This window comes from Caloenas nicobarica, chromosome 7 (genome assembly GCF_036013445.1).
Source record: "Caloenas nicobarica isolate bCalNic1 chromosome 7, bCalNic1.hap1, whole genome shotgun sequence".
Classification (NCBI taxonomy): domain Eukaryota; kingdom Metazoa; phylum Chordata; class Aves; order Columbiformes; family Columbidae; genus Caloenas; species Caloenas nicobarica.
In genome coordinates this window covers 36865330-36892812 of record NC_088251.1, presented here as the reverse complement: position 1 = coordinate 36892812, position 27483 = coordinate 36865330, and the positions used below count along the sequence as shown (strand labels likewise).

Sequence of the window (27483 nt, the reverse complement as noted above, 5' to 3'; positions counted from 1 at the left end):
ATGTCGAGCCGGCAGCACACGGTAGGGCCGCGCCGCGGGGCGGGGGGCTGAGCGGCCGTGGGGGGCGTCCGGCTCCCTCTCCCGAAATCCCAGCACCGCTGTGTGATTTACGCGAGGCTGCGCCGGGGGGACGCGGGGGCTCAGGGCATCGAGCCCCGCGGGTGGCGGCAGCGGCCGGTGGGCACCGTCGCTCGTCTCTTGGGACGCACCCGTCACCTGGCAGGAGGATGCTGAACTCATCGTGGTGCTGAGGATGGACGCTCTCATGGTCCACCTGGGTGCAAACGCGCGGGCGAGGCGCGTGTCCCGCTGTCTGGGCAGCCACACGTCCGTCCGCTGTCGCTTGGGCGAGTGTGCCATCCTGCACGGCCGTGCCAGAACGCGCCGGCTTCACCGCACCGGTCCCCACCGCCCAAGCGAGGACAGAGGTTGGGTCAGCGACAAGGCTGAGCAACCGCCTCGCTTTTTGGGGTTCCCCTGCCCAGGTCCCACCTGAGGGTAGGAGCTGATGGGACAGCCGCCACCACCACCGGTCGGCTTCCAGCACTGCTGCGGGGCCGGTTTTTAAAAAATAATAAAAACCCAACACACAGCGAAGGGAAAAAAAAATAATAGCCGGAGCATAATTCAGTTAGAAATTAAAATTGCAAATTGCAGTCACAGCCAGGGAGAGTTTTCCGCTTACCAGCCACCCTCCCTTCTTGGATTTGGGATGTGAAGTCTGCGTCCCTCTGGCTGCATATTTTCCATGTTTTAAATCAGAACCATGAAAAATCTTGACATAAGTAAGTCTCCTGGGCTGCTTTTGCTGGTTGATTTTTTTTTTTTTTTTTTAACCTCATCATAAATTTTTCAGATGGATTTAATGCCTTTTGAACATACCGGTAATCTGTCCGGGTAGGAATGCAGCCAAAACCACACGTAACAAAGCGTGCCTGTGTGGCAGGGTGTTCTCGGAAACGTAAAAACCTGTGATTTAGGGATTATTTCAGGGAAGGGAGGTGCAAGACGTGAGCTGTGTATGGGAGTTTTGTTTATTGCTGTGACAGGAGAGAGACGTTGCTGAACTTCCAGAATAATCCTTCTCCTTTGCTTCCAACCTGGGCTGGAAAAATGACCTTTATAAGCAAGGTTGTGGCTGACCTTCGTACCGTGACAGGCGAAACTGATGCTATCTGCTTGACACCTGTAGGCGTGTTTTCATTTGCTTACCTGCCAGGTACGCGATAGAATGAGAAAAGGCATGATTTCACTAATTACCAGAGGTTTTGGTAATTACGATGAAAGAGCAATGACACCCCATTAGCGATCCTCCCGCTCCATCGCCAGGGAGGTGTGTCACCCAGAGCGTAGATGAAGTTCTCGCTCTCAGTGTGGTTTCAGCAGCTCCTCAGTTTCAACCGTCTCAAGCGGATATCAAACGTACGGGGTAAGGCGTTTCAGTTTGACAGAGGTCTCTTAATCAGCACAATTATTTGCTTACGCACACGGTTGATTGGGTCCGGTCTTGGTGCAGTTACACGCTGCGGTTCAGGAGGGCTGAGGCATCGGCAGCGCATCAGTGATTTTTGCCTGGCGAAGGAGCAGGCGGCAGCACAACCTGTTCCTGCAGCTGACAGCCTAAATGCTGTAACTGGAGAGGAGTTTCAACGCGGTGCTGAGCTTGCCGTGACACCTTTGGTAGCTGCAACAGCTGAGGTGGGTCTGTCGGAAAATGAAAATGGGATGCACAGAATAATTTGCCCTAATGAGATTCCTATTAATGCAGCAGATCGTCCTGTTGCCCCTTACTTAATCCCAGTATTTAATTCTCCCAGTAACATGAATTCTTACTACTTACAAAAATCCTTAGTACTAATAAAATCTCAGGTTTTAGCACTTCTTCATAGCACTGGTGATGTGTTAATCTTTCTCCCACAAACAAGGTTTTGTGAGGCTGGATGTTTCCAGCATTATTTGCTGTCTGAGAATGTGTCAAAAATGGGTTTTGCAGGTGATGTTGATCAGCTGTCAGCTTTTGAAAGGCGCGGTAGTGCTGGCTGTCGCGAGACGGACTGGCTGTGTTATTTGACTGTGCTCCTCATTTTGGAAACTGGATAATTATAAGCCCAGGATTTAAACCCCAAATTCAGCCTGAATGCTCTCTGGAATTTTAGGCTATTTTGAGGATGTTTTACTTGCACACTCATTTATTAATAGAAGTTTATGATGAGGTACAAAGAAGGAAACTTAATTTTTTTTTTTTTTTACTTCCGTGTGTATCATCCTTCAAAATGAATGTGACACCTTGATTCTGCTGAAGACCTGAGACTCGGTATGCAGGAATTGCTGGTTGGTACGGAAACGTTCTCTTGGTTTCTGCTCATGACATTGCAAGAAGCGTGAAGTCCTCTACGTGCCGGGCAGCGTCCTGCTGCTCAAAGACCTCATTGACAGAGAGCATTTATTTCTGGCCAGTTTCAGGGTTGACTTTTTGAGGAGAAGCACGGTTTTTAATGACGACCTTAAAAACGTTCCTTACACAGGCCTCCTGTGTGCCCCGTGGCGAAACCCTGCTCCCAGGAGTAAGCACACCGCGAAGCGACGGCAGCGAGTAGCGGGGAGCTGTGGGACTGCCCTTGTTTATTGTGTGGGCTCTCGCACAGCGCGGCATTCAGGGCTGAGCAGCTCCTGTAGCCCCGTCGAAACAGCGGCTCATTCTCCCGACACCTGCGGCACCGCCGGTATTTCCGCAGCTCATTCCCTCTCCCCGCCCAGCGGTGTTTTTACAACGAGCAGGAGGGTACAGACACAGCCCAGGGGAACAGCCCTGCCCTGGAAGGGCTGGTCGCTTGCTGGGGTGACTTGGCCACGTGGCTTCCATGTCCCCATGGGCGTGTGGCAAGTGCCACTTGACATGTCTCAGGAGATGGAGGTGTTGGGAACCGGCTGCCCGAGTCCTGCCCCTGGCAGTGGGTGGACATCGTCCTGGCTGGCTGCGTTCCCTCAGCTCGCTTTGGGCATCTTTAAGCTGCTGAGGGGACAACGAGAGCCCGGTACCGAAACCAGTGAGCGCTACAGCTTTGTCACCTGTCTGCGCTTGTACCAGTCTCTCCTGGGAGCTGAACGGCCTGGCGTGTGGCATCCCTCGCTGTCACCAGGAGGCTGCTTCAGTAGCCCAGTGGATCACAAAGCTGTAACTTCTGATAGTTCAGTTTTTCACAGAATCACAGAATGTCAGGGGTTAGAAGGGACCTCGAAAGCTCATCCAGCCCAATCCCCCCGCCGGAGCAGGAACACCCAGACGAGGTGACACAGGAAGGTGTCCAGGCGGGTTGGGATGTCTGCAGAGAAGGAGACTCCACAACCTCCCTGGGCAGCCTGGGCCAGGCTCTGGCACCCTCACTGGGAAGAAGTTTCTTCTCAAATTTAAGTGGAACCTCCTGTGTTCCAGTTTGCACCCATTGCCCCTTGTCCTATCATTGGTTGTCACCGAGAAGAGCCTGGCTCCATCCTTCTGACACTCGCCCTTGCCATATTGATAACCATGAATGCGGTCGCCCCTCAGTCTCCTCTTCTCCAAGCTCAAGAGCCCCAGCTCCCTCAGCCTTTCAGCTTGCATAAGGCTTAATGTGCACAGTTGCAAATGACAGGGTCTGATTTAAAGGTAATTTAACGTGTAAAAAGAATTTAGATTTTTTTTTTTTTTAAACTTATTCCAAGAGAAGGGAAAAAACCCACAAGATCAAATGACAACCCTGAGGAGATTCGCAGAGGCTTAGTTTCTTTGCCTAAAAGCTGTTCTCATAATGAAATTCTGCAGCCACAGGGCAGAGTTCGGATGGACTGAGTGATATCACTGGCTGTGCAGTAACATACGTACAGCCGCGTCAGTTTAATTGTAAAGCCACACAAGATAAAACGTTCTATTTAAAAAAAAAACAAGCCACGTGTTCATGTCCCAGTTGACAGTGCAGCAGGCAGCAGAGCCCTGATTTCAGGGAAGTGGTGTGGCTTCTCGGTTGAATTACTCAAGACACTGTTTCTGGTGTTTTATCCAGGGATTCAAAAGCCTTGGGTTTGTAGACAGGATCTATATCGTGAAACATGGTGCCTAACTCATTGCACTGTGACAGTAAAAGGTTATTGTTTTCTAGTTGCTCATTGCGTGCTCAGTATTTCTTGGTTTATTTTCTGTTGTGTTTTTTGCTTTCTGCCTCTTTTCTTCACAGATCACAGAAAGGTCAGCAGTTTATGTATCTCAATATGTTGTTATTTCGACCTCTTGTTTCCTATAGCTCTCCTCCCTTTTCTCCCTGTTTCTTTTGAAGTCCTTTGCCATTAAGAAGTTACCTTTCCAGTCTGTTACCCTCACCTTGCTGTTTCATTAGCTTGTGCTCTTTGGTGGGGCTGCCAGTGTGCCAGACGTGTGTTTATTAACCAAATTCTGCTCTGTAACAGCAGGCATGTTCAATTTGGGGAATTCAGGGAGGGAAAAAGCCAGAAAAAGTCCTTGGTGGACGTTCCCTGGTGGTGCTGGTCGGCACGGTGGGTGCCGTCTTGGGTGCTGGTTGGGACACCTAAACCTGACCATCGTTTCTTCAGCTCCGAGTCAAAGCGTTTTGAGTCAGGATGTTGATTCCTGTCCTGCTGCTGGACTCCTGGATAAATACAGCCTCATCTGGTTTTCAGGTTGCACCGATTAAATCACAGCAAGTAACAAATCTGTGCTAAAACCTGTAACTTGGGAACAGGTTTCCATCCACGCTCTCCTTGGACAGCCCCTACGCATGATTTTTAGGCCAGACGGCAGATGATTTTGAAGACCCCGTATTACCCATACATGTGCACTGCAGCTGCGGCTTTGATTTAGGCCACGGGGATTTTGTTTTTCTGAAGGGTTTTGAAGAGAAGCACCGGGATACTTGCATTATTTTACTGGGCTGATGTTGATCCTGGAGGGTGCCTTTAAATGTCCTTTAAAAATGAAAAGACCTTGCCTATCTGAAACCAGGTGTTTTAGATAAACTTGCAGCTGTACGCGCCCACAAAAGATAAGTGTTGTGCAGAGCCCATATTAATGCTCCTAACGATATGCCCTGCCTTGAACTTGTGCTTTGGTCACAGGGCTCATACACTTTGTTATCTTGAAAGTCCATTACAAGAAACACCGTGTAATTCTTGCTACTGTTAATCTACTGTTGTCGTGAGCGAGGTGACTAATGATTATCTCTGGTTTAGCTCTGAATCACAGCTGTAGGAAGTGAGAAACAGTTCCTTAATGGGCTCGCAGCTTAATAATTTCCAAGTGAAAATCGACTATCATTAACAAAAGGAGGGGTGCAAAAAAGCACGGTCACAGCATTTGGCGTGGATGTGTGTCACGAAATGGGACGCTGGGCAGTTGGGATTTTGCCCGTAGGGCTGGTAGCTCCTTCCCGGTGCTGCGTCCCGTCCCTTGCAGAGCAGTTCTTTTTCATTTACTTACAGCTTGGCTCAGGTACAACTATGCGTGTCGAAAGTTTTATCTGCCGAGTTGGTGCCAAAATGTGTTGGCCTATTTGGAGAGCAGAGCTTGAGAAAGGAGCTGGTTCGTGTACAGTTTGTTATTTTTTTTAAAACGTGGTTTCACTTTAGATACAGCACTTTGGTGGTTTGTTGAGGTTTTTTGTGCATCTTTAGAAAACCACCATTTGTACCTACATTTCCAAGACTTTCTGACCTTGAGGTCTTTGTGGCCTCTCTGTCAGAACAAAATATTTTCTTGGATATCAAACCATTTTTCAGCTTTCCATCGTGGTGCAAAAAAGCATGTCAGGCAGCAGATCATTTTTCACGCCTGCCCAGCCCTTCTGATGGGAGGAACATTTGTTTGTGTTGCCAGTGGGTGTGGGAAGAGGGAAAACCCCTCATTTTAAGAGGAGGTGGGTGCTGTTGCAGGGGGTTGAGTTGCGTGTTTGCCTCTGCCAGGGACCCTGGGCATGATGCTGGACGAGTCACCTCAACCATGGCTGGGGCAGCTCGTTGCATCTGCCCCCGTCTTTGCAAAACTGATTTGTGACCATGGGGATGGATATGAGAAATGTCGAGCTCTTGGAGGTGCGGCCTGAAGTCCAGGGGAGCTGCTCTTCAAACATGTCATTTTTATAGTGCTTAGATATTGCAGGAGCTCAAGTCTTCATCTGCTGTTTGCCTCACTCACTGCTGCTCTTCTGTGGCTGTAAAATTGGGGTTGATACCATCCTCGGAGAGATACAACTCTACAACTACCTGAAAGGAGGTTGTAGCAAGCGCCAGGACAAGAGGAAATGGCCTTAAGTTGCACCAGGGGAGGTTGAGGTTGGATCTGGGGAACAATTTCTTCCCCAAAGGGCTGTCGGGCATTGGAACAGGCTGCCCAGGGCAGTGCTGGAGTCACCATCCCTGGAGGGGTCGAACAGATGGAGATGAGGTTCTCAGGGACATGGGGTAGTGCCAGGGCTGGGTTGATGGTTGGACTTGATGATCTTAAGGGTCTCTTTGAACCAAAATGATTCTGCAATTCTATGATTCTATACTGGGAGCTTGCATGAACTTCTGAGCGACCAAGTAACAATAACCCAGGTGCACAAGTAGATGGGGCAGGAAACCTTCATGCTGGTGTCTCCAAACTCTAGCCCCTCAACTTGGCTTATGCAGCTTGTTGTGTTCAATGGTATGGTGGTGAAAACAGCCCTGCCTTCAGCCAACAGAAATATTGAGGGGCCTGAGGAGGTGCCGAGCGAGGGAAGGTCTGTTTGGCCCCATCTGTAGTTTCCAGCAGCAGCCGAGAGCTGGGACCAGGGAAGGGCTTACGGCTGGGACACCACGGTGCACTGTCTCAGCTGCCATTGATTTACAGCTGGAGGTGCCAGAGGTCTTGCCTTTTTTCCTGATAGTCCTTGATGAACTTTCCTTCCGTGAATTCATCTGAAGGACTTTTTCCAGCCAAGTGAACTTTTTGCCTGCCCAGCGGAGTTTCCATGTTTAACCGTGTCCCGTGTGGTGCTTCTGGCTGAGTTTCCCCACAGTCCTTCCTGCTGCTGCTTTTGCAAACCTTAAAAAAAATTGCTGAGGTGGACAAAGATTGACTATTGCAAAGTCAAGTGCATGGGGTTCAAGCCCCCACCAGCTTGGGCTTGCGTCCAGCTTTATTCTTTCAGGAGGCTGCCAACATGTCCTGTAGAGAAGAAGTGACACAGGAGGATTACTTCTTTTACAGAAATATATATATATATATATATTTTAAAACCTGGTAAAGCTGCTTGAAGTTGCTAGAGTTTCTCAAAAGATACAGGATTTCTTTCCTGCGAGGGATGTGATGGGCATGATAAAAACAGGTGTCTTGTCCCCATACAGTTTAGAGCCAAGATGTGCTCTGTTCAACCTGTGCTAGCTGGGAGGGTGGAAGGAGATTCTGTTTTCTTACTTAGCAGAAGATGGAGCTGGTGTCCCACCTGCCTGCTCATAGCCGTGGTTAGATGTTGGCCTCCAAGTCTGAAAACCTATTGCAAACTGAGCTAATAGGGAGACAGAACTTCTCAATTTTGCTCGCGGTAATTTGTGTTAGAGCAGCGGCGCCGGTTCGGCTTTTAAAGGTAAGTTAATGACGGTCCTGGTTTGTTCAACCGATCTCTGGAGCTCTCAAAAGGAGGGAATGGTTTTGATAACCAGCGATATTGCTCTGACACGCTGGTTCCTGGTGTTCGCTGGAGGACCCTCTGGGTCAGCCAGGCCCACGTGGCATCTCTGAACACCAGAGCTTGGGTTTTTGGTTGTATCTTACAACTGAACAAAATTCAGCTGAGCTCACAATCTCCTGACGCTATACTGCAAGTTTTCCTTTGCATGGTATTTGGTGCAGGAATCCTGTCTGTCCGTCTTGCTCGTTTTAAAGGACAAGGTGCCTGCAATGCCACGGTAAGAGACGGGACATGTACAGTGGCTTATTTGCCATACAGAGCCACCACCCGTTAATTAAATTCTTAAATCTCATATTCAAGGGAAAAAAAAAATATTACATGTAAATACAGTTCCTATCTGGACACTTTTTTGATACTGAAGTTAATGTGTAGTCAAAATGCCTACCCTTGTCCTCCTTTCCTCATCTCTGAAATCTGAGGGGCTGATACTCAGCTTACCATTTCCATAGCTCGATATTTTTCTCCAAAAGCAGGTACAGAAGCGTGGCCGTGTGCGCGGGGCGGTTTTTCCTGGCAGGGGAGCGGTGCCGTGCTGCTCTGATTCAGTCCCACGTCTCTCAGCTGATGTCGGTCACAGGCTACACAATCTTTGTGTTCTCTAACTGATCGCCGACCTTCTTGTCATGTATTTCCCTTCTACTCTGTTTTCTCAAAGGTTAAACAGACGTGCTTGTTCGCTTTCTAGGGGTGTTCAGTCCCCAAACTTACCCATGCTGCAGTGAGAACATCATTTGTGTTCCCCTCTTTTTGCAGAGTGACTGGTTTGTGCATTGAGGGTGATCCAGAGCAGCCTTTTAACAGACCCAGGGCATCAAAGCAAAGCAGTTCTCCTTTTCCAATGTCAAACCTGTTGTTTGCAAAACGAGCATAAGCCCAACTGCTGAAGCGTGTTCATTTAGGGAGGTAATTTAGCAGAACTGCTCTGAGTATAAAAAATAGGGCAACCATGGAAGGATTTCTTGTTTAAATTGTTATTTTTGGCAGTGGCTGACAAGACGCTTTGTTTGGCAAATATTTTTTGGCTATGCAGCTGTCCCATGTGATTTCTGGGATGAAGGTGGGAAGATTGTTTTTATAACATCTGTCTCAGCCTTGCAAATTCGTCCCAAAAAATGCAGGAGCACAGGATGACCCACTGGTTTTCCTGTGTTGAGGAAATTAGAGTCGGGACATCATCTAATTCAGAGATGAAGAAACACCTGATCTGGGTGCCTTCAGACAGGCAGAGTTTAACGCCCAACCTGCTGATTTGGAGTTGCACAGTCTAGAAATCAAGTGTCTGATTTGCAAGGTGACTCGAACACAAGCCTGGTTTTATCGAGGTTGGGGTTTTTTTGTATAAAACTTGATTGTGGCAACCCGAAACGTTCAAATTTATACTAAGAGAAAAATTTTTTAGCTGTGAGCAAAAATAATGTCTTGCTAAGAGCTCAAAAATTCCTTTGGGTTAAAAAAACCTCCCATCGCTGCGTCTCTCAGCTAAGGCTGAAAAGAAAAAGCAATGTTATTTCTGCTTATGTACAGGTGGCGGTAGAGGAGAAGAGTCCCAGGAAAGAGGGAGGACAACATGTTGGGTGCTGGAGAAGTCCCGCTTCTCCATCGGGACCGGTGAGCTGGGCTCCGAGTCGTGATGCTGGAGTCCTGGGAGGTGAAACGGGCAAAATTTCCAGGGTAGTTCCATCTTGGTGGGGTTTTCGCCCAGCAAGGAGCGGAGCTGATTTTGAAGCATTTACCACTTTGGTCTATTCAATGAATCGAAGTCAAGTTTGGGAAAAGTCTGTTGGTTTAGGGATACAAGAGCAAACTCGGGATTTCAGAGACTCTAAGGTTTCTCCATCGTTCTTCAATATGACCCTAATAAAATCTTTGCTTCCTCAAGCAAAACGTCCCTCTTTCCTCTCTTCCTCCTTTCCTTTTGAGTATAATTTTCTGCTTTTCTGCAGCAAATGACTCTTTTGCAGCAAATTTTTCCCCCATGTTGGTGATGGATGGACACTTTATCTTCTTGATGACATCAGCTCACGCGTTTGGAAGAGCAGCCATGGGAATTGCCCTGGCAGAAGAAAATAATTTTGTAAGGAGAAGCCCCATAAACTTAATTTTTATGCATCAGGCTCAACTGATAGGACAAAAGATTTTTTTTCTTTAGTAAGGTGGCAGGACTTGAGAGGGGATTTTAACCAATAGTTAGATTAGCCCTGCTTAAGCAGGTGTTTGACTTTGAACTTGAAAGCTTGCCTGATCATTTTATCATTTTAAAAGCCTATTTTACCATAGGCAAATATGATCAGCTGAAAACATTCCGAAATCCTCTATTTCTTTTAATTTTTATTTTTCCTCCTGAAGTGATGTCCAGGCTGCGGTGCCAAAGTAGGGCGTGTATTAAATGCTTGGCTAAAAAAAAAAAAAAAAAAGAATCGTATTCCTAATGATGTGAGATAGGCCTATAAATAAAACTGCAGCTGGGAGAGTCCTGACCCTACCGTGGCTGTTGGGTCAGGGTTTCCCTGGGGCTGTGAGATGCCAGCTGGATGCTGATGGTGTCCGTAGGAGACTGGCCCTTCTGCTGAGCGAAGGTTGGCTCGAGGATGGTGTCCATGCTGTGGGGATCTCCTGAAGATCGTGCTCAGCTCCTGTCCCTCCTCCCTCGTTGCCACCCCCGGGCTCTGGCACGTGCTTCTCACCCTGGTCCCGTTTGCTTTGCAGCCGTGGAGATACTGGCTGGAGAAACAGGTAGGTGGGGGCAGGAGATGCTGCCTCGAGTTTATACATAGTTGAGTTTCTACTGGAAGGCAGCAAATCATCCATATAATCCCTTGGGACAGCCCTAGATTTGGTTTGCCTAGTGCATTTTCTATTAATTGTCCAGTGGTTCAGCTCCAAGCAAATAGCCACCAGATATGGCACGTTGAGCTCTCAGGTGAGAGGAGAAGATGCTCCCTGATAACGCCTCTCCTGGGGGTGTTCAACTGATGTGGGCAAGCACAGCTGCTCCCTTTCAGGGCCAAATACCTCAGGAGGAGCTGAGGTTACTTTTCCAGATGCCACGAATCGAGCAGCGGTAGCTCTCAGAGCCGGGGACACTGACGGTTCCTGGTTTCCAACAAGTCTGTGGTGGACTCTGTTGTCTCAGAAGTCCCATGTCTTTATTCAGGAGGAGCACTAAGGAAAAGCCTCTGCCTGCAACCTGCTTTCACAAAGCAGAGGAGCATCTTATCCCACCAGGGCAGTGTCCAAAAAACCTTGTCCCTTTTGGAAGCCAGGCCAGGAGACACTTGGCAGGTGGCTCACTGCAGACTGATCTTAAAGCCACCTGAGATCTTGGCGTCTCCCAGTTTGTCACCCTCATGGACAGGTTCAGTGGGAGAGAAGGCCAGAACGAGAGCTGGGATTTGGCTTCTTGGGCCGCTGCAGCCTCAGCACACGGTTTGCAGCCGTGTCTTCGTTTTTTTTCCTCGTTTCCTGGATGAGGTAAGGCAGGGTGGGCTGAGGAACGAGGTCATGCAGATGTGGCCTGTTGAGCAGATTTCCAAGGAAAGGAGAACGTCCTGCTCAACCATCTGGCTGGCAGAGGTTTCTCTGCTCTTCTTTGGAGACGCTGCTGTGTCATTTATTGCCTTGTTTAGGGCTGAATTAAAGAGGTTCCTCTGCCAAACCTCACTTATTTGATCTAGACTATTGCAAAAAATGCTTCCCAGTCTCCCTAAATCTTCCCAACATTCCTGAATGAGTGTGTTGCGATGATGGTTGCGTTATCTCTTTTAAATATGATTAGTTTACAACGGCAAGGTTAAAACCACGTGAATAAAATCATCGGGAAAGTCCCACAGCTGATGAAACCCCGTCCTCTGCTTATCTCTGCCTCCCAACTTTCTCGCAGCATATGCTCTTTCTACATGAAGTCTCTCCAGGGTTTGCTCTCGAGCTGGTTTTTGGTGGTGCCCTGGCTCCGTTTGATCGTGCGTCAGCTCTGCCTTCCCAAGCCGTGTCCCAGCTGCTGGATGATCGGGTGGGAAGTTGGTGTTTCCTGCTGAACAGCCTGTTCCCGGCCCCACGAGCTGCCAGCCTGGCCGTCTGCCACGTTTCTCTTTGCCTTTCTTTGCTTTTGGCGTAGCTGGTGACGAGAAGTTGAGTCGGGGTGTGGCAGGTGGTTTCGAAGAGTTTATCAGCGAGATGAGTATCAGAGGCAGAAAAATCAGAGGGATTTGGTACCGTCCAAAGCTCCCGGCAGGCAGGAGAGGTCTGGCAGCGTTGCTGGATTGCTAAAAGCCCCCCAGTGGTGCTTTCCCAAGCTCCAAAATATGCCGGCGTGCAAAATAAGAGCTCTGAGGTGCATGCACAGTGCAGACTTACGTCGCGGCAGCGCGTCCTTTTATCATAACATAACAATCTCGTTACGTCAGCCACATACGAATGTGTTAGTTCCTGCATCTTCCCGAGGCACGGACGTTATCGTAGTTCGTCTCCTGCAGGACAGATCCAGCAGATCAACGTTTTGCGAAAGCAAGCGTGCGGCTGGAGCTCCTCCTGATGCAGAGGGCGCGAAAAGAGAGATTTGAAGCGTGCAGGTTCACTTCTCCATGCAGAAATATTGGCCTTGTCTGTTGTGGTTTGCAAACAAATTGCAAAATACCCGCTTTTATGGTTTTTTTGGAGTGCTGCACGTGAGGAGGGTGTGATCGCGGGCAGGTTTCGCTGCAGGGCTGAGGGATGGCAAGCTCTTGGGAAGGCGAGTTTGGGCACTTGTGCTTTGCTGAGGGTCCTTGGCCCCACGACAGATCATTTCAGAGCGGTGCTGGAGCTCAGCTGGGAGTAATCACAGCAGATGCACACCCATGCACCTTGGGAGAAGGGACTATTTTTGGCTGGTGCATCTTCTGTGTGTGCTCATTTAGTCCTGCTGCCGAAGCCTGAACCCCTGGGGACGAGTGAAAATTAAACCACAGTGGTGCTGCCTCACCTTTGCAAGCTCAGAATGTTCAGACTTTTGACAACCCCTTGCAAAAAACCCCACGACAACCAACCAAATAAAAAACCCCAAACACAAACCAGAACAAACCACAGAAACCAAACCTTGAGCTGCTTACTTTTTCTCTTCTGAGTCACCAAGATGTGTTGGGCTTGCTCACTTTTTCAGGATCAGATCTAGAGAGGTTTTGGGGATTTTGTTTTGCTGTGGTACCCGGGTTCTGCATTTCAGACAGCATCTCGTTCATCCCCTACACTCCAACCCCCAAATAATTGATTTTATCTTTTGAAACAACTGCAGAAGAGATGGCGAGGACCCATTCTGGTGGCTGCGGCAACGAAAATGGGAACTGAGAGTCCTGGAGCCAGAAAATACATTGCTGGGGGTGTTTGAGGCAACAGCCCTGGAAACCTTTTTGGCCCAGGACTCTCTGTCAAGTCATACGGTGCTGGCACGGGGTGGGAATTGGTCACCTCGGGCCAGAAATGGGGGAATTGCTTCTCTCTCTGGTGCAATCCCACAATTGTGGCACCGAGTTGCTGGGAGTTCGCCTTGGAGGAGAGATTTATGACCGTTACTATGATTATTTTGGACATGGGTATTCTTACCAGGATGTTAAAATGTTCTGGAGTGGGGTAGCCGTTCGGTGTGCCCACAAGCAAACCCGGATGGCGTATTTGCAGATGCAAAGAGACTAATTATGGAGGCTTTCCCTAAAATTAAATTGAAAATGGGCACGAAATTCTGTGTATAGTTATAAATCGCTGTGATGGGAAACTGGTCTCTGCTGGGATGCTGGCCTCTCTGAAAGATAATAATAAAATCAGGTGGGGAGAGGAGGGTGGTTTTTTCTCTTCTGTGGCGGAATAATTTTCACCCAGATTTCTGGGCAGGCAGAGCCCTCTGTTGCATACAGAACACTAAGTCTCCAATAGATGCTTATGCCTTTGCCGAATCATGTTAAAGCATTAATGGCCCAGCAAGCAGGGAAAAAAAAATTCAGGCTATTTTGCTAACACATTTAAAAGTGAGCTTTTACTTTATTGTCTCTCCTATTCCTCTTTTTTTTTTCCTTGCCAAATTTTTTTTCTTGGACAAATGAAAGATGATCACTTCCCTGCTGTGACTTCAAACATAGAAATATTTATATAGTGAGATGTAAATCGTGGGAAAGCCACTCTTGTACTGATGATATGAAATGGATAAACCTACGTTCGTGATCTGGCTGTGGGGGAAAATATTTATATCCTCTCTCCCTCTTGAGACTTTTCCTTTGGCTGCCTCGGTTGGAAACATAATCCTGACAATTAGTAAGGTCTTGTAGATATTTTATGTGCAACAAGTCTTTGTGGAAGTGCCGTTGCCGGAGCTGCAGCTGCAATTAGTAGCAGCCACGTTACGTTAAACACAGCGAGTAAATTACCAAAGGCATCTATTTTCTTCGCCGTTTTCCTTTTAGTACCAGTTTGCTGCCATGCAGATTTTTAATGGATTTATGTTTCTTTCCCTTACATGTCCCAGCTGAGGTTTTCCTTTCGTATGGAGACCAACGAGGTAACAAAAGTGTTTTGCTTTGTTTCCATAAGGGATCAACCAATGTGGTTTACCAAGCCCATCACGTCAGCAGGAGCAAGAGAGGACAAGTCGTCGGTACCAGGGGTGGATTTCGCGGCTGCACCGTTTGGCTGACAGGTATTTTCGGCGGGGTGTGAGCACGCAGCTCCACGTGTGACACCCGCTTGAGCACGTGAGCATGGCCCGGAGGATTTGGGGATTTGGGATCCGCGGGAGACGTCAGCATTGCTTGTGAACTGGGAATTGCAAAACGTTTCCACGTGGGAAATGCTGACACGTGGTGCTGGCACAGCAAGATGTTCTCCCTGGCAGCTGCTGGCCGTAACTAATGTTTTTATGAATTTCGTGGCTGTTATCGGGCTCCTTTGAGCATGTCAGAAGCCCTGAGGATTGCGCTTGTTGTTCCCAAGCGTGTGGCTCAAACCCAGCCAGTCCTTGGCAGTGAAACCTGCCCAGCGATGTTCTCACCTAGGTTTGCTGTGTATAAAGTCACCTTGTGGGCAGCACAGCATCGTCTTGTCTGAAGAGTAAATACTCCCAGGCAGCAGATTGCCCTGGAAGCGATTCCTTGCATGACCATTGTGGGTTTCTTACTTTATTTCTCATCTCATACACCTTCCGATGTGTTGCCCTTCTGCTTCGAAAGATAAAGTCACTGGGGATTAGGGATTGCTAGAAATGACAATTGCATTTGTTTGCTCCACTAATATTTACACAGCTCTCTCTTTTGCTGCTTGTTCAGTTGTTTCTTTGCTTTTTAAATATTGGTATTTTCTTTGATTCCTGGAGGGTGTTGAAGACACGTACTGGGAAGGGTTCCTAAAGCCATTCTGGTTTGCCTTCGTGTCAGCTTATGTGCTAGATATTGGATTAAAACACATTTCTGGTTTGTTCTCCTCTTTAATTGTGAAAAGAAGGCCAACACCTAACCACAGAGTCACAGCCTGGTTGGGGTTGAAGGGACCTCTGGAGATCACCCAGTCCAACCCACCTGCTGCAGGGTCACCAGAGCAGATCACACAGGATCATGTCCAGGCAGGTTTGAATGTCTCCAGAGAAGGAGACTCCACACCTGCTCTGGGCAGCCGGGTCCAGGCTCTGGCACCTCAAAGGAAAGAAGTTTCTCCTCATATTCAGATGGAACCTCCTGTGTTTCAGTCTGTGCCTATTGCCCCTCATCCTATCGTTGGGCACTACTGTAAGGAGTCTGGTCCATCCCCTTGACACCCATGCTGGAGATATTTATCAGCATTGATAAGATCCCTCTCAGAATCTGCTTTAATATAATTTCTGAAGCAAAAAATCCTATTCAAGGAAATTTCCTTTTTCAAATATCACTCAAAAATCTTGTATCTGAAAGGTCTGAGCTTCTCTGGCTGATGATGATTCTTTAAAATACACAGTCGTCTCCTAGCTTTCTATCAATTTAATTTTAAGAGGCTGTATGGAAGGACATTTCATGGCATGGACTATATGGATTAAATGGAAGGGCATTTGAAATGCCTGACATTGCCAGCTCAGGAGAGCCATCGGTTAGTCTGTTGTGCTACAAAACCCAAGGGAACCCCAAGGGAAAGGAGGAGTTTGGTGCTCCAGGTGCACTTGCTGATTTCCGACACCACCAGTAGCGAGCGGATGGAGCTGGGATGGGAAGCAGCCACCTTGGTTTGGATTGTTTTCTTTCTGGCTGAAGATGTGCTACTTGTCTGCATAACCATCCTGCTCCTGCTCGCACCAATCTGTGTGTGCTGCTCCTGTGTCCGTGGATGCAGAGGGGTAATCGCTGCTGGAGCCTGTCCCACCCCACACAGTTGTGGGAAGAACTTCTCCTTGGGTTCATAGAATCATAGAACAGTTTGGGTTGGAAGGGACATTCAGTGCTCGCCCAGTACCACCCCTGCCATGAGCAGGGACATCTGCACCAGCTCAGGTTGCTCAGAGCCCCGTCCAGCCTGGCCTGGGATGTCTCCAGGGATGGTTCATCCACCACCTCTCTGGGCAACCTGGGCCAGGCTCTCACCACCCTCAGGGGCAACAATTTCTTCCTCATGTCCAACCAGAGTTCAGTCTGGGAGATCAGTTGGCTGTTCAGAGGGGGAACAGGAGGAGGAAGATGCTGAGAGACGTACAGGCAACAGCGTTCTTTCAAGCATCCCCTACTCACTGGTACCTGTATGTCCCACCATGGCTCAGCAAGAGGTACTTTTGCAACACTGCTGGCTGGAACCCCTCCAGATATTGGGAGGTAGCAGCTTTTCTCACGGCATTAATTCCACCCCATCAATAAGAATTGCTGGCCATGGCTCTGTGGTGGTAACTGCTAAAATGATGAATCCAACTTCCCTACCTCATTCCTTACTTAAAGCAACTTCAGACAGAAAGAGTTTCGTTGCCAGTGTCCCAGGAGGTGTGGCGTTATGCTGCTGTTTTCAGTCTTTTGACCTCAAACCCCATCCTCACTTTTTTGTCTCCAACAGGCCTTTCTGGAGCTGGCAAGACAACCATTGGCTTTGCTCTGGAGGAGTTCCTGGTCTCTCATGGCATCCCTTGCTACTCCCTGGATGGTGACAACATTCGGCACGGCTTGAATAAAAACCTGGGTTTCTCGGCTGGGGACCGCGAGGAGAACATCCGCCGCATCGCGGAGGTGGCCAGGCTGTTCGCCGACGCTGGGCTTGTCTGCATCACTAGCTTCATTTCTCCTTTCGCAAAGGTAAACTCGCTGTGTCATATTCTGCTTTTTCTGGGCAGCCTTGATCTCATGATTGTTCGTACTGAAGAGAGTTTTACATAAAGGACTTGCTATCTATGCCATCAGGCGCTCTTTTAACTTCTTCTCTATTTTTTTGTGAAACACTGACACACAGAACTGCACGCGATGAGTACGGATTTCCGAAGGGCAGTTTGACATGACCTCTTTGAATATATTCAATATTATAAAATGATGAAAATCTGAGAGAAGTTTTAAAATCCCCCTACAGAGGCTTCTACCGTTAACTCATTAGGATGCAGAAAAGAGGCATAGAAACAATAGCTTGTCATGGTGCTGTCACTGGTCTGTTTGAAGGAGTATTGATTGTGGTTTTATGCTTCCTGAGAATACCAAGTAGCTGCTGTTATCAAGTCGATGCAAGCAGTTCCTTTTTTTGACACAGGGCAGATAATTATTCACATTCTGAAGTTCTGCTGTCCTGCTTAATGAAGAAATCTTCTTGATGTTTCAGATAGAAAAACCTGAAAACAGTTCAAAGTTGTAGATTTTTAAGTATATTTATGGGAAAGGGAAGGGAGATGAAAACCCCTGTGTCAAATTCCAGGTCATATCATGTAGTAGGAAGGTGCTTGCTGCAATTCGGACGCAGCTGATTTTCCCATCTTTCTTCGAACAGGATCGTCAAAATGCACGGAAAATCCACGAAGCAGCTGGACTTCCTTTCTTTGAAATCTTTGTAGATGCTCCTCTAAATATTTGTGAAAGTAGAGATGTGAAGGGCCTGTACAAAAAGGCAAGAGCTGGAGAGATCAAAGGTATGGAAGAGCGAGCTCCTATTTTTCTTTTTGCTTTCCAGAGCATTGGAGCATGTTGCTGGGGCTCTGCACGTGGAGCTGGGTCACCAGAGGCTCTTTGTTGTGCACAAGGGTGTCTCGTTTCCCTAATCTTGCTGTCACAAGTGTCACTTGTAGTACGCAACGTGATCAAATGCTCGCTGGTTATTTCTACAGTGCTCTTGGCTTAAGGACACCAAGTATTACAGTAAATTAATTTAATTTGGGTTTAATTGCCTGTAGGATTCACGGGGATTGACTCAGACTATGAGAAGCCCGAATCTCCTGAACTGGTGTTGAAAACGAACGTTGCATCGGTGTCTGAATGTATTCAGCAGGTTGTGGAGCTCCTCCAAACAGAAGTACGTCATTTTTATGCCACCGGCAGCTTGTAAACCTGCTTTGGATACTGACTTTTTGGTGTGCATTTAAAAAACAGCACGTTGCTTACAATTGCTGTCCTGACTCTCTCTTTCAGAACATTGTGCCTCACGGCTCGATTAAGGATGTTCTTGAGCTGTTTGTACCTGAAAATAAACTCAGCAGTGTCCGAGCCAAAGCGGAGATGCTGCCGACCGTAGAGATCACTAAGGTATCATCATGCGTGGATGCGGTTGCTGTTTATCTGCTCGAAGGGTAGAAGCTTTGACGGGGACGTTGCTGGCGGGGGCTCTGTTCCTCTGCCACCTGTGTCCTTTTGTGGCTGTGCTTTATGGCGAGGTACAGCGCGGTCCCGATCCTCAGCTGTTTTCTGCCGTGTCCCCACCTCGTGCTGTAGCAAGCCAGGGCTGTGTGTCTCCTCTGTTGCATTAGTACAGCCCACAAGCAGTTGTGCTATGAAAGTACACAAGTTTGCCTTAAAAAACCTCCAATCCCCCCCTCCCAGGGCTTTCTTCCCCTTTATGAATATCTTACATTTAAAGCAAAGCGACTGAGAGCGCTGCCGCGGCAGAAGGGAAGGCACAGCGACCTCCGAGCGTGCCCTAGTGACACGAGCGTCCTTTTGGTTTGCTTTGCAGCTGGATCTGCAGTGGGTGCAGGTGCTGAGCGAAGGCTGGGCCACTCCGCTCACCGGCTTCATGCGCGAGGCTGAATACTTGCAAGTGATCCACTTCGGCACCCTGCTGAACGGTACGAACCCCCGCGGCACCCGGGCAGCTTTTCCACTGAATGCTCGGCCCCGTTCTCCTCCTCCTTTCCTCTCACGTGTTAAATGCGAGTGGGGCTGGGAAGCCGCGCTCCGAAATGCACCAAAGGGTACGAAAGGTGACAAAGATAACCGTGCTTTGGCCAGGGCACCGGCTCACGGCTTAGACGTCTCGCGTGGCGCTGATTAAACATTTCAGCAGCCATTGTGTAGCTCTTTTCATGCTGGGTTGTACCACGGTAAATAGAAGAGCAAACCAAAAGCCAAGTAAGCACGAGGCTGCCAGGCTGGATTTGAGGTGGGAGGAGGTGGCTGTTCGTGGAAACAGGAGCAGAACCTGTTTTGACTTACTTTTTTCCCATTTTCTTGCTTATCCATTACCGTGACTTGAAATAAATCAGATTTACCTATTCATTAGCAAGATGTTAGAGGCGCTTCACCCCTGGAAAAGGCAGAGCATTCTTGCAGTGATCATCTACAGCTGAGACCAGGGCAGTGGAGATTTCTGCCCCGTTTCTCAGCTGTAGGTGCCATCACTGTGACATCGCAGGCACATGGGACACTCACTTTGGGGTCTGTAGGCCCAAGAGCGATCTGGGATCTTGGTGAGCGAATCCCTTTGAGTCTCGCCCCTCCTTCTAGAGGATCCGATGGTGGCACAGGGCGGTGACTTTCTGCTGTCACTAGGATTTGGGCACCGTCCAGCAGATGCAAAGCTCTGGACTGGTGACTTTGGACTGGAGGAGCGTCTGCATGATGGCTTCTGCTTTCGAACATGTCATAGCCTTTTACCTGCCCAGTGTGTGAACAATGTTCAGAAGTACACATCCTCGTTATCAGCCCCTCATCTGTGGTCCTTGAGCTGCCTGTTGAGGTCACGGAGGTGCCATCATGACCGTGTTGCTCTGGGGCTCTGCACTTTGCACCAGAGGCTCATCTCAGAGAGATTTGGTTTTGAGGCACTCCCCCAAACCTGTTGGTGTCACTGAGCACAACTCCTCCAGGGTCCACGGGCATACGGTTAGGGTTTGTAGAGCTCCACAGGGTCAGGGGCAAAGCCCAGGACATCTACTTTTAGTGGGGGATTAACAAGGTCTTTGTAGCAGAGGACATTAACGTCAGTCTCAAGTCCACCTCATCTCCACGGAGGTCTCCAAACTCAACATCTGTGTGGTCAGGCCTGCAGAGTGACATCTGAGCAGGAAGGAGAACATCTGAGCAAGAAGGTGAACATCCCTGTTTTGCTCGGAAGAGCTTTAGGAAGTGGTGGAGGGTTTCCATCTCAGGGGGCCGAGGCTGGGGTGCGGCATGGCCAAAGAGAGGTTTGAGGCTGCTCTTCCCAGACCCATTGGTCCAGCCTTGGGGCTGATGTTTTTGGCAGCTCCAGCTGTGCCTGGAAAGGCTGTGATCAATCGTTTGGGTGGACTTGTGCAAGTTGGTGCTCCTCTCACTCAGACTTGCAGCACTAAGTCCCAGCTTTGTGTAGGGGCACCATCACCACCGGGAAGAAAGATGAGTCTGGACTTTGGTTGTAGCATGGAGGATGTTGGTCTCTTCTCCCAAGCACCAGGATGAGAGGAAACAGCCTCAAGTTGTGCCAGGGGAGGTTGAGATTGGATCCGGGGAACAATTTCTTCCCCAAAGGGCTGTGGGGCATTGAAACAGGCTGCCCAGGGCAGTGCTGGAGTCACCATCCCTGGAGGGGTTGGACAGATGGAGATGAGGTTCTCAGGGACATGGGGCAGTGCCAGGGGTGGGTAATGGTTGGACTTGATGAGCTTGAGGGTCTCTTCCAACCAAAATAATTCTATGATTCAATGATCGCAGGCAGCGGGAACACCGCAGAGCCCAAAGCCTCGCACTGAGTGTCGCTGCCGGCTGGTGCAGCCCTTGTTGGACGGGGAGGCCGGGGCAGCGCCGCAGAGAACCACGGCCGTGCCAGCACCAGCCGGCCTGCGGTTCGGCTGGGGGGTCTGAACGGGCAGCTTTGGTTCTTGAAATGGCTCCTCTAACTGGTGCCTGTGGGTGGTAATTGTCTTAATTGTGTTTGTGTTCTCCCAGGAAGGAATCGCTCTGTAGCTGGTATGTATATAACTCTTGTTAGGTTTTACAGAAATTACTTCAATTGGTTTTTTTTCGCTATAAAGTAATTTTTTGAGATTTACAAAACAAAAAGAGAATTATTAAGTCTAGACACAACCACAGCCTATTTATGATTCAGCCGACTACAAAGTGGCATAACACACCCCACGTCCTACCAACTGATCTTCACAAAAATCCCAGTCATGTAATTTTGTAATTACCTTTACTGGAGTGATCTTTTGGGTTTTTTAACTCTGCCTCTTGTGTTTGGACATGGGGCATGGAGATCCTCAGCTTCAACATCATTTGTTGGTTCCATAATCCAGCTTTTTCCATGCTAACTTTATTGACTGATCATCGGTTAATATCATTTAAAGGTATGAAGTTGATATTGATTGGTTCCCATGTGACTATAGTTACGATTATTCATGAAGGTGCTTGAAAATTTCTGGCAGACGAATGATACCTAGTCATGAATTAAAAATAAATGAAAACATTTTAATATTTTTTTTTAATCGACATCATAGTCAAAATCCTCCAATTAAAAATCTTGAGGGTCCAAAATTATTTCAGTCTTATCAGAACAAATTGAATCAGTGATTTGTTTGTTCTTGTTTGGGAATGGAAACCCACGGGAGAGATGGATTCTGCTGTATTAATACTGGGATATCCAAGGAAGAATGGGAGGACTTAGATAAAACCAACACGACTTCAAGGTATTCAGAGACAGCACTGAAATTAGAAACCACACGTGGAGATGTAGACTTGCTGCATGCACACAGAAAATAGATTAAAAATGGACTCCGGAGAGGTGTAAAAGGACTAACAGTATAGAGATATCCAAAAGAAAAAGAAAAAGAAACAAAGCAAAGTGTGATGGTGTTTTGATGGAAGAGGCGGGCAGGGTGTGAGATGACCTGGGGAACACCAAGCCAGAGCTGTCGTAATAGAGGTGGTTCTCCTGGCAGAGCGGGAGGGGTTATGGCCAGAGTTGCATTTTCCAAGTATATTTAAATTTTTCAGAGGCTTTCCAACAAGGTAACTGGAGAAGAATGATTCTTTGCAGGGAGACGGAGAGCGCAGAATGTCGTGAAACGCCCCGGGTGTCTTTGTGACGTCCCTGGCCCGCAGGCGAGGAGCTTCCGTATTCCACTAACGTCTCTCAAATCCTCCCGGTCTCTCGCCAGACGGCATCGTCAACCTGAGCATCCCCATCGTGCTGCCCATCTCCACGGAGGACAAGGAGCGGCTGGAGGGCTGCGAGGCGCTGGCGCTCAGCTTCGCGGGTCGGAGGGTGGCTGTGCTGAGCAACCCCGAGTACTTCGAGCACAGGAAGGAGGAACGCTGCGCCCGCATCTGGGGCACCACCTGTGCCAAGCACCCCCACGTCAAAGTAAGTTTGTCCCCTTCCCGCTCTGGGAAGCCGGGAAATGCGGGCAGGGGCTGGAGAGCTGAACCTTCCCGAGGTTCTGAGGGCTGCGGGTGTCCCGGCTGCTCTCCAAGCCCAACCCCTCGCTGGGAGGCATCGCGTCCCAAGCAGGCAGGACTGAATTTTTAGGCTGGCGAGTTAATGCTGCGCTCGCTGCTTAGCGAGATCGTCGGATCACAAGCACGAGGTGAGAGGGGAAATGAGCGTGCTGCTGAGGAGCTGCTCCGCTCACCCATGCACCTTCACCACTGTGCCTCCATCCACATGGTTTTACCACCACCTTCAACGTAGCCCCCAAAGTTTTCCTGCGACGATCTCGGTGATGCTCCTAAACGCCGATGCTGCGGATCACAAACTCACACTCCTTTTAGCTACATTTTTCTCCTCAATTTGGCTGTTTCATACAAGCAGCCGGCCAGGGCATTGTGTTTTTACAGCTTATCTCTTCCCACTGACTCTCTGGCAGAATGAAGAACATCATCCCTTAGAGAGCTCCAGGTTACACCAGGTGACTTGAGGTGCCTACTTAAAAAGGCTAAAGCCGTGTTAATTCTTTTCCCCCTAGCTTCACCTAACCCTTTAAATTATTCAGCAGCAATTGCTCACCCTGCAACAAGCTTATTCCTCCTGCATATTCCCACGGGGAGGGCAGATCGTGCTGCAGGCGGAGTCAAGCCTAACGCTTTTCAAAGTAAACCAAGGGAAAATGAGATATTTTGCTGTCCCTTCTATAATGCCCGTGTGTGTAATTCACAGATGGTGATGGAGAGCGGAGACTGGCTGGTTGGTGGAGACCTCCTCGTGCTGGAGAAGATCAAATGGAATGACGGGCTGGACCAGTACCGCCTGACACCGCTCGAGCTCAAGCAGAAGTTCAGGGAGATGAATGCTGGTGAGTGCCCTGGCTTAGCACCGGTGACACAGCTCTTCTTACCCAGCCTGGCACCGGGAGATTCCTGTGATCTCTGGTTACTTGCTCTCAAGCTCCCAGCACTGGCCAGGTTGCTTCTGTTTGCTCCCAAAGCGGGACTATTTGGGCATAGCAGAAAACGTGATGTGGGGTCTCCGTAGGGGATGACGGTGCTTGTGGTGGGAAGTGTCCTGCTCGTGTCCTCCCTGGGGGGTCGGAGCTTCTCTTTCTGCACCCTGGGTGTTTAATTCTCCATGTCGATGTGCTTGGCCTTCAAGCACAGGGACAGCTCAGGTGTCTGTCCCAGCGGGGTGGCAGGTGTCGGACACCCACGCTCACTTTGGGGAGAGCGTTGGCCTTCCTGAAGGTGCCATCGAGCTTGGAGAGGTGGCAGGTCACCGATGAAGCCAGGGAACTCAGTGGAGGTGTCCAGTGGTATCTAAAAACATTGTAGGAGAGCTGCTAGGACTGAAATCGGCCCCAAAGGAACCACGCGCAATGAAAATAAACTTGGCAAAGCAATGAAGAGGTGCTGTACGTGTATGAAACTCTCATCTAAAGTATTTAAGGCCTTGCTTATGTGAAGACAGGACACACATCTAATGACATACATTATCTTACGACTCTGTCAAAATCTGTAATGTGCAAATGACATCTGCTGGTCAGCGCAAGCCCGTGACCCTCTGAACCTTTTCCTTTTAGATGCCGTCTTTGCATTTCAGCTGCGCAACCCCGTCCACAACGGGCACGCGCTGCTCATGCAGGACACGCGGCGCCAGCTTTTGGAGAGGGGTTACAAAAACCCCGTCCTTCTCCTGCACCCCCTGGGAGGATGGACCAAAGACGATGACGTCCCGCTGGAGTGGCGGATGAAGCAGCACGCGGCGGTGCTGGAGGAGCAAGTGCTGGACCCCAAGTTGACCATCGTTGCCATCTTCCCCTCTCCCATGCTCTACGCCGGCCCCACGGAGGTAACGTCACGCCTGTCGCGGGGCTGCCGGCTCCCGCACAGCCCCAGAAGCCCTGGGGAAGGGAGCCGGGAGCCATCGCCTCGCTTTTGGCTCCCTCCGTGCTGCCCCTGCAGCCATCTCCCCGCAGAGCTCAGCTCTGCGGGCCCCTGCACTGTCCGGAGAGCTGGGGAGAGCGGGGTTAGAAGCAGATGTTACCACCCTGACTTCTTTCTGCATTGGGCGGGGATGCTCATTTGTTTTCTCCCGGCAGTTTCCCTTCTGTGCGTGAACGGGTGGGTTGAAAGTGGTAGATGCTGAACCTCCTCCAAAAGAGAAAGGAGAGGGATGCGTGGGCAGCCTTCGCGGGGCTGTGTTTGCATGTTCAAAAAGCAAACCGCTACCTCCGAATTGGAACGAGACCAGTTCCCGTCCCCGGTGTTTCCCTTGAAATCCACATCCTTAGGAGAACTGCGATGTTGCATCAAGCGGTGGAAGACAAGTCTGGGCGGCCTGGTCACGATGAGAAACTGCGACAAGGCTGCTGACGTGGCTCCTTCCTTCCTTCCTTCCTTCCTGCCCGCGGAGCGCCGGGATCTCTTTTGCATCCCAGCTTTTGCGGCTGGGCCCTCAGCCCGTGCTCCTCGTGTCTCCGTTGCAGGTGCAGTGGCACTGCCGAGCTCGCATGATCGCCGGGGCCAATTTCTACATCGTGGGGCGCGACCCGGCGGGCATGCCTCACCCCGAGACCAAGAAGGATCTCTACGAGCCCACGCAGGGAGGGAAGGTCCTCAGCATGGCACCGGGCCTGACCTCGGTGGAAATCATCCCCTTCCGGGTGGCTGCGTACAATAAACTGAAGAAGGCCATGGATTTTTATGACCCCAAAAGGTAACACGGGCAGCAGCCTCGCTGTTTCTTCAGCCTCCGCAGTGCGCGCGGTTTGTGATCGCGTCTGGTTCGCAGCTTGCCAGGGGAGGGGGAGAAGCGGCCGTTGTTCTTCGGAGGGAGAGGAGCGGGGGAAGCGCCCGCGTTCCCCTCCCAGAGCGACGCCAGGTCGAGGATGGGTCATGTGAATCTAAAGATGCGCCTTTGTAGCCACCAGAAAGGATGAGAAGCGCAGCTTGGGGACAAAGTGGCCGTAGCAACACAGCCCCTCGCAGCTGGAGGAGCACGTTACCTACAAGCCCAGCTCCTGTCGGAAGAGCAGCCCCGTTGCTGCCGATCATACACGAGGCTGCGGAGCCGCACGTGCTGATTTCAGCCCTGTCTCTGTTTTGCCGCAGGCACGACGATTTCGACTTCATCTCGGGGACGCGCATGAGGAAGCTCGCTCGCGAAGGCGAAAACCCGCCAGACGGCTTCATGGCCCCCAAAGCTTGGAAAGTCCTGACCGAGTACTACCAGTCGCTGGAAAAAAAGAATTAACATTACTCCTCCTCCCTAGAAATATTGTATTAAGAGTGAGCAATGATTGATTGATTCCCTATGACACAGATCAGTTACTTGGCATTTCCAACGCTCTGGCTGAAGGTTTTCCTACCTGGGTCAGAGTTTTTTTTACTAATCAGAAATACTTTAAGCCTGGTCCTGCTCCCAGCTGAGCGCAGGGCCTCAGTTCTGGGTTAAAAACGTGTCTGTCCCCTGCAAGGAGCAGAAATGAAGAAGTGCCTTTGGCTGCCCCGTGGAGGCCGCAGCAGCCACTGAAGCGAGGAGCGGTTGCTGCTGCCGGGGTGGGAGAGGGAAAAGAGCACTCAGTGCTCGGATCCAGTCGCTGCCCTCAAGGTTGTGCCTTAGACAATTTTTGCGAAGAGACAGCAGGATTTTTTTAATACCCTTTTTTTAACAGGATGTTCTAAAATCGGCCTTGACCGCTGCCAGTTCCTTGTGGCCGAGTCGGTTGCTCACTGTTCTTCCTCCTGCGTGACCCTTCTGGTTGAAACAAAACCTGGGCCAAGTGTTCCTGAGCTCAGCTTTCCATGGGGCTCTGCCGTGGCGATCCCTGCGCTTGCTGGTGGCCCCAGGGCTTTTCCTGGGAGATCCCTGGGAAAGCTCAGGGCTGCCAGCAAAAACCGAGGATGCTGCTTCTGTGGGTGTCCTCCCTCCTACCTGGCGGGGTCAGATCCCCTTTGCCTGCGCTCCTCCCGGCTGAAAAACCAATTAAAGGCAAAACGGCAAAATAGAGGATGCCAGAAAAGTCCCGGGGTCCATCCCCGAAAATCACTGCAGCCCTTATCTTCTTCTTTTCCCCCCAACATGGACTTTGCCATCGGGCGTGAGGCTTCTCCGCTGAGGTCACAGCAGCGCAACCCAACGCCGGAGCTTCACCCAGCGCCGTCTGCGGGGGTCAGAATGTGTCATAAATGAAACGGAAACCGCATCCTCAAAGCCTTCTCCTCCTCTTGTGCTTCAGTTTTAATTCCACACAGATCTACGCTCTGCGAAAACAATCACACTTCTGCTTGTAACTTCGGATAGTGACCTACATCTCAAGCTAAAACCTGTTTTGCTGTGGCCATGGTACAGGGTGTGAAACTACCTATGCATTGGGAATATTTTTGCAAAAAGTTGTTTGTTGGAGTTTTTTTTTTAAGTATTCTGAGCAAAGAGCCCAAAGCTGTGTTATACCTCAAGAAAAATGCCGCGATGCCCAGGTGAGCAGCTGAAAGCACACGAGCAGTGGCACCTTCAATATTCAGGCCCTCTGGCAGGGACCTGGAGGACAAAAGTAATACTCCCATTTCTGATTGCAATATATTTGTCATTTTTTTGAAGTAGACAAATAGTGCTGTTGCCGCTCGTCATAAACTAATCAAACGGTTTTAAAAAAACCCACAATAAACCTGAATGGTTACAGCAAAACACAAATGTTGTATTAACCTTTTAAAGTAGTGTAGCGTACTGATTACCTCTGATTGAAATAGAGTATGTGGACTAGTTTTTTTTTTTTTGTATAGTGTATTTATTAAAGACATGAGACTGGAATTTGTACCTCAACTGATACATATGATTTAATATATTCTGAACTTGATATTCTGCTACAAGACACTCACTTTTAGTACAAATAAATATTTATACTCTCGCTTGATTATTTTTTGGGTTGATGGGTGCTGTGCCAGGGCTGCAGCAGCAGGAGCTGCCCCGGGGCCTCTCTCCTGTGGAACCCACAGCTCATGGA

At 49.4% G+C, this 27483-nt stretch overlaps 1 protein-coding gene across 1 annotated transcript; it reads left to right on the top strand.

Annotated features, from left to right (window-relative positions):
- PAPSS2 (3'-phosphoadenosine 5'-phosphosulfate synthase 2) lies at positions 1-27276 on the top strand. Its single transcript, XM_065638837.1, has 12 exons — positions 1-21; positions 14256-14361; positions 16722-16957; positions 17634-17772; positions 18034-18152; positions 18269-18382; positions 18810-18921; positions 22207-22412; positions 23205-23340; positions 24061-24329; positions 24967-25196; positions 25592-27276. Exons 1-12 carry the CDS (start codon positions 1-3, stop codon positions 25731-25733), a joined length of 1830 nt encoding a protein of 609 aa, XP_065494909.1. The 3' UTR covers positions 25734-27276.
- Positions 27277-27483: the final 207 nt, after the last annotated feature.